The sequence below is a fragment of the Arachis stenosperma genome, chromosome 3 (genome assembly GCF_014773155.1).
Source record: "Arachis stenosperma cultivar V10309 chromosome 3, arast.V10309.gnm1.PFL2, whole genome shotgun sequence".
NCBI classification, from domain to species: Eukaryota; Viridiplantae; Streptophyta; class Magnoliopsida; order Fabales; family Fabaceae; genus Arachis; species Arachis stenosperma.
In genome coordinates this window covers 54,517,270-54,523,641 of record NC_080379.1, presented here as the reverse complement: position 1 = coordinate 54,523,641, position 6,372 = coordinate 54,517,270, and the positions used below count along the sequence as shown (strand labels likewise).

Here is a 6,372-nt window from a genome sequence, read left to right as displayed (position 1 = left end):
AGGGGGTGAGAACGCCTCAATCACGGTTGTACTGGGTTCGGATTCGCCGTGTAGCCGAGCTCCCGTTGTGAAAGAAAAGAGGGGGTGCCACCTGCAAAGACACTCCGACGCTCTAGTCAGCTAGTGTGCAGGAGGGGAAAATGATAGGTGGAAAAAGTGACGTACCTTGGGGGAAGGGCAGGTCCTTCCCCATTTATACCGTGTCAGAGGTGGGCCCCGCAAGGACAGGCCCACCTTCCCCGAAGCTTCCTTACAGCTGCTGTGGAGAGCTGTCAAGGACGCGTGTCAGGGTCGCGTAGTGGATTATACGTGCCCGACCGCTCGAGTCGGGTCTTCAATGGGTCGGGTTGACCCGCGAGTGGCTTGGGCCAGGCCGTAACAATATATATATATAGAGTAAAACTGTTGCAAGAGAGAACACACCAAATTTTAAAATAGGATCTAACTTTGTCGCAAAGTTCAATCCATCGTGGTCCTTTTCACCATCTTCCATAATTAAAAAATCTCACTTTGTTGATCAATCACTATGATTACACTGATCCTCAATACACCTTTCTCTACGTAGGGACCTACTTTAGAATCCTCATCTCCCTCTCCACAAATCTCAACAATTTTGCCTCATCCAATGGCTTAGATCACCCCAAGCACAATGGCGGCAGCGACGAATTCACTTTCTTCTTGAGCTGGGGAAGAGGTTGTTGCATGTTGAGCTTGTTTTGTACGATGGGGTTAGTGGCTCTTTGATTATTTTGAAAGAGATTCAATTGTTTGATGGGGTTATTAATACTATACTTTGATTTCATGATTTGATTATTATGAAAATTGATTTTGAAAGTACATCGCCATTTTTTGTGATGAATGCAAGTCCAGGTTCGGGTGTTGATGGCTGAAAGTCAGGTTCTGGCAGCGCTTTTTAATTTACATATGGATGCAGACATGGTGTAGGACTCTGATATGGGGGTGGAAAGTGCTTCACAAAATTGTGGTGTCAGGGGTGAAACAACTCGGACCCTCCGAGTTCCACACACAACACGCACGGTCCGAGTAGCGTGCATTTGGTTCAGGGCAGGTTGCGACTCGGACCCTCCGAGTTCCATACAGCTCACGGACCGTCCAATTTACATTTCACCAATCGCACGGTCTGAATTGAAGCAACACTTCACACGCGTTGCGCTCTTGCTGATCCCCGAATGGTGTCCTGAAACCAAACAAAGACCCTTCAACCCTCTCTCACCATCCGATTATAATTCACTCTCTCACATTTCACTCTCAGCTTGAGTCACCTTCTTCTTCCTTTCTCTGTAACTGCGTTTTGTATGGTGGAGGAGAAACAATCATGCCAAAAAAAATAAAGTTAAAGATGTTGATCGATCTGAGTTTCTTATTATTCATTATCTCAATAATTCTGATTATGTAAGTTTTTTTTAATTTTTTTAAATTTTATAAATTTTTTATGTTTATAATTATTAATATTAAAAATTTAATTATTATGATTGTTGTTAGAAATGCAATTGAAGAATATAAATAGAATGATTATTACTAATTTTTCAATATTTGTTAGATTTTTTAAAATTTTTTTTATAGATTTTTAATTATAAGTATTATTATTAGGAAATTCGTTATTATTATTGTTGTTAGTTTTCGAATGTAATAAAAAAAGAGAAGTAAACAGAATGGTTATTAAGTAGAGAATGTAATTTTTTTAAATTTTTTATTAATTTTTAATATAATTATGTGTAAAGAACGTTAACCATTTTTAAATATTTTTTAAAAAATTAACTATAACTGTTATCGATGAAGTTAAATGTTAATGTTATTGTTATTGTGAGAAAGTGTTAATGCTGAATGATTAGTAGGATTATTTTAATTAAGACATTTTAGATTTTTTATTATGAGAACATTTAAATTTTTTTAATTGTAGTAATTATTATTAGCAAGTTAATTATTAACGTTGTTAGGATATGAATGATGTCATATACTGATTGTTAATATTTTTTATTATTGAAAAAAATGTTTAACAAATGAGTAATTAATATTAGATATTATTCTAGATGTTGTAATATTGTTGAGAATTTTGATTAGGAATATATGTATTAGTAATGTTTTTTATTTGCAGTTATGAATAATTTTGATTAGGAATATATGTATTAGTAAAATGATTGATGATGGTAAGTTAGTAATTGTTAATTATCTGAATAGTAATTTGTTATGTTTTTTTTTATAGAAATTAAGAATGTTGACATGTAACCACCCAGTTCCTCCAGATCGGTACAACGATAGGGTGGAGAAGCATTTACAAATTACCGGTTTCTATCATGTATCTCAGATTGGGATAGTGCAGTGTCAGAAAACATTGGTAAATGCTCTAATCGAACGTTGGCACCCAGACACACATACGTTTCACCTTCCCATTGGTGAATGTGTCGTGACTCTTGAAGATGTGGCTCTAGTTCTTGGTCTACCCATAGATGGTCTTCCAGTCACAGGGATGACAATGAGTAGTTTTGAAGCCATGGAGGCGGAGTGTTTGCTTCAATTTGGCGTTGCACCGCGTGAGGAGGACTGTAGATCTAGCTGCATAAAACTGACTTGGCTACGGAATCTAAAAGAGAATTCAGAATTGACTGATGAAATCAGTATACAGAGGTATGTGAGGTGCCACATTATGTTGCTAATCGGGACGATCTTGTTTGGAGATAAGTCTGGGGCAGGTGTGCACTGGAAATTTCTACCCTTGCTTCGTGATTTTGTCAATATTGGACAGTATAGTTGGGGATCGGCATGCCTAGCACACCTTTACAAGGCGTTATGCAGGGCATCTCGTTATAACTGTAAGGAAATAGATGGTCCACTAACACTTCTGCTCAGTTGGGCTTGGATCCGGCTGTCATATCTATCGCCGCTTCCTAGAGAACCCCGTAGTTTTCCACTAGCAAACAGGTAATATTATGTTACAATGTACCCGTTTCTTGATATTTAAGATTCAGTTGAGCTAATTGAAAACATCATAGTAGGTGGCGTAACTGGGAGCGTGGTGACCGACGATATAGATATCTGAAGCTAGCTCACTTTAGGAAGGCCTTTGATGAACTTCAGGAAGGCCAGGTGTGTTTTAATTAAAGAAGTATTAGTTTCAGATTTAGGGTCTTCGACAAAACTATGATGCATCGTTATTGTTATTTGAATTGTGGGTTGTAATCATGAGTTTCCTTTATTTTTTAAGTTTGTCTAGGTTGCTTATGCTGTGGATTGTGTGGATCCGAACATAATTCCTGCTGAAATCTACATGCAATCGGTTGTCTGGAGCGCTACAGTTCCATTGGTGTCATTTGAATGTATCGAGTGGCATGCCACCGATAGGGTCAGGCGATAGTTCGGTTTTGTTCAAGGAGTACCTAATCAGGAGCGGAATCTGGATAAGGCGCATGAAGAGGTTCTGATTGGTCCTAAAAATCTTAACTGGGCCACGGCACCGAGTCATTCAATTTGGGTGATGCATTGGACAAACAGGTATCACTACGTTCTTTCTGAGCTTCCCATGCATTCACAGCATCCATTGGATAGTTACATGAATTGGTACCGATCAAAATTTGGGGACCGCTTAGCCTTGTCGAATCTTGTGGCTGAAGAGAATGATGAAGGTAACCAGGACATGGATGCGGGTAATAAGGATATGGATGAGGGTAATCAGGATGCCGATGAGGGTATTCATGATATGAATGAGGACAATGAAGAACAGGAGCCACATATATCACCTCCAAATCCGCTTCCACAAGAACAACCTCAGTCCTCAACTCAGTATCTACCTCAGACATAGTTCACCCCATCATTTCCAATACAGCAACAATATTGGGATATGTCACAGTTTGAAACAGGAGAAGGAGGTTCTTTTAGCTAGTTGCTTGGGTTCATGGCTGCAGATGCAGCACAATCACAATATGGCCATCAGCCTGAGTTCATGCCAGGCAGGTATTCGTTGGATGCGAGGTATCCAGGCCATACCTCATCTGTTGCTTCTGGAGGGTTCGTATCTGTTGACTCTAGTAGGAGTGAGGGTGGACGCGGTGTTCTTAATAGTCAAAATTCTAACCATCTTAACATGGGACTCATTGAGGAAGACACTAACACACTCGAACAAGAAACCGATGCGTATCTAGTAGATGACCCGGATGACGAGGGCGATGATGAGGAGGATGAAATTGAAGAGTTCGATGAGGATGAAGAATCTCGTAACGATGGTATTATGTTAACTATTTTTCTTTACATATTCGATTAGTTATTTATTTTATTTTCATAAATGGCATCTCTGATTGGGTTTTCCTTCTTGATTTGTGGTATCTATGTTGGTAATGAATATGTAATGTGTTGCATCTACTTGTTTATTCAAAATTGTATACAGGTCAGGCACGCACTCCGGATGACAACATCAAAGGTTACAATCTGAGGATTGATCCGCCACGTCGGAGCGCTAATCGCTTGACTCCTTCTGTCTTCAAAAAAGCGGCCAAGAAATGCAAGAACTTTGTGAAGGATGTAAAGTGGACAATGAGAAAGTAGTTGTGGAGTTATGTTTAGAGTAATTTGTATTTGTTGGACATTATGTACTAATGGCTTTATTTAATGTTTAGAGTAATTTGTATGTGTTGGACTTTGTATAGAGTAATTTGTATGTGTTGGACATTATGTAATAATGACTTGGACTATGGTAAGATTATATTGTATGTTTATTGAACTTATGTTGTAATGAACTTATTGATGTATTAACCATCTGGAGTATGTAATAATGTTTCATAAAATCTTAATATGTTCATACAGATATTGATGTATTGATGTATTAACCATCATATTATATAATGCTACAAATATGTTATAATACTAGATTGTCATAATTTATAAGGTTACATATAGCAGGTCATGTTAACTCAATTTGCTCATTCAGGTTATATTATACAAGATCATCTTAAAACTGTGAACCTAGGGGGCATCTCTGTTGGTATTTAAACCAGCTGACTGACGGCATCTGCTACGACTATGTCCCTCAGTCCCACATAGCGTACATCACCTAGGACGAGATAACATCCGCGTGTCCATCTCATTCAAAAAGCACGTCATCTTGGGGCGACCTTTCGTTACCCGTCTCAGGTACGGATTCGGTATGAACCGAGGTCCGTTGTAAGCAGGCCATGTAGTGGAATTACCTAGTGGCCTAAACCTTGCTCAATACACCTGCCGCACTTGGTCCATCTTATACACATCATGCACATACAGTTGCCAATCCAGTCACTGGTTGGCACAACATGCGAACACATGTCTGCAGGGGATCCGGTCCACTTGGAACTCACCACAGTCACATCGAAGGCCACGTAGATCGACTGTAAACTTCAGTTTGCTTGGCATCTCACAAACCTCAAAGACCTCATTCTGGTGGTCAAAGCAACTAACCTGAATGTTTTCTGATGCAAGTTGGTTTGCATGTAATTTCGAGGTCACGATATCAGAAAACACATGGTCAGCATTGATCCGGGCTTCCGCCTCCGCTCTTTTTCGGGTGAACAACTCGTTTAGCCTGTTGAATATTACCTTCACAAGAGCAGTAATGGAGAGATTGCGTGCACCCTTCAAAAATGAATTGATGCACTCCACTAGATTCGTTGTCATGTGACCCCATCGGTACCCACCATCAAAGGCCAATGCGTACTGTTCGCGAGGAATTCGGTTTAACCAGTTTGTGTACGCGTCGCCCCGTTCCCGTAACCGCTGGTAACGCACTTCATACTCCCGCACCATCCTCGAATATCCTGGTAGATCACAACATATAGAAAGAAAAGTAATGGAGGTCAATAGAATTATTTAAGGAAAATCTATTAATAATTTGCTTACATTTACTAAATGGTTACCGATGTTGACGACCAATGTTTGGAGGTACGGTGCCTTGAACTTTCTCAAAAAATTCGACTCTATATGCCTGATGCAAAACATATGAAAAGCTCTAGGAGGTGGCCAAGCTACGTTACTGCGTTCCACAATAGCAAACGCAATTAGAACGATATTGTTGTTGCCATCCTGTGAAACTGCCACAAGCAGACAACCCTTATATTTTCCGTACAAGTGAGTCCCATCCACCTGGACAATTGGCTTACAATGTCTGAATGCCCTAATACAAGGGTAATAACTCCAAAATACACGATGCAGTACCCGAATATCACCCACCAAGTCATCGCCTTGATATGCAGGTGATAAACCCCATTTGTAGGGTTTATCTTGTATTGATTTTAGGAGATTTTATCACCTTTTACCCACATTTATTCAATGAAATAGCATGGTTTTGTATATTCTCCTTTAATTGTGCTTAAGAGTGAAAACATGCTTTTT

The 6,372-nt window shown here is 39.4% G+C and overlaps 1 protein-coding gene across 1 annotated transcript; it reads left to right on the top strand.

Moving 5' to 3' along the window:
• Positions 1–1,794: 1,794 nt before the first annotated feature.
• LOC130966132 (serine/threonine-protein phosphatase 7 long form homolog) lies at positions 1,795–3,817 on the top strand. Its single transcript, XM_057890901.1, has 5 exons — positions 1,795–1,824; positions 2,225–2,940; positions 3,015–3,105; positions 3,233–3,361; positions 3,551–3,817. Exons 1-5 carry the CDS (start codon positions 1,795–1,797, stop codon positions 3,815–3,817), a joined length of 1,233 nt encoding a protein of 410 aa, XP_057746884.1.
• The last annotated feature ends 2,555 nt before the right edge of the window (positions 3,818–6,372 follow it).

Bases quoted from the DNA above. Each gene is read 5' to 3' on its own strand.
- LOC130966132 (XM_057890901.1), top strand. From the start codon at position 1,795: ATGAAGTTAAATGTTAATGTTATTGTTATT. The intron at 2,941-3,014 runs GTAATATTATGT...ACATCATAGTAG, and splicing joins AGTTTTCCACTAGCAAACAG to GTGGCGTAACTGGGAGCGTG. The intron at 3,106-3,232 runs GTGTGTTTTAAT...AAGTTTGTCTAG, and splicing joins ATGAACTTCAGGAAGGCCAG to GTTGCTTATGCTGTGGATTG.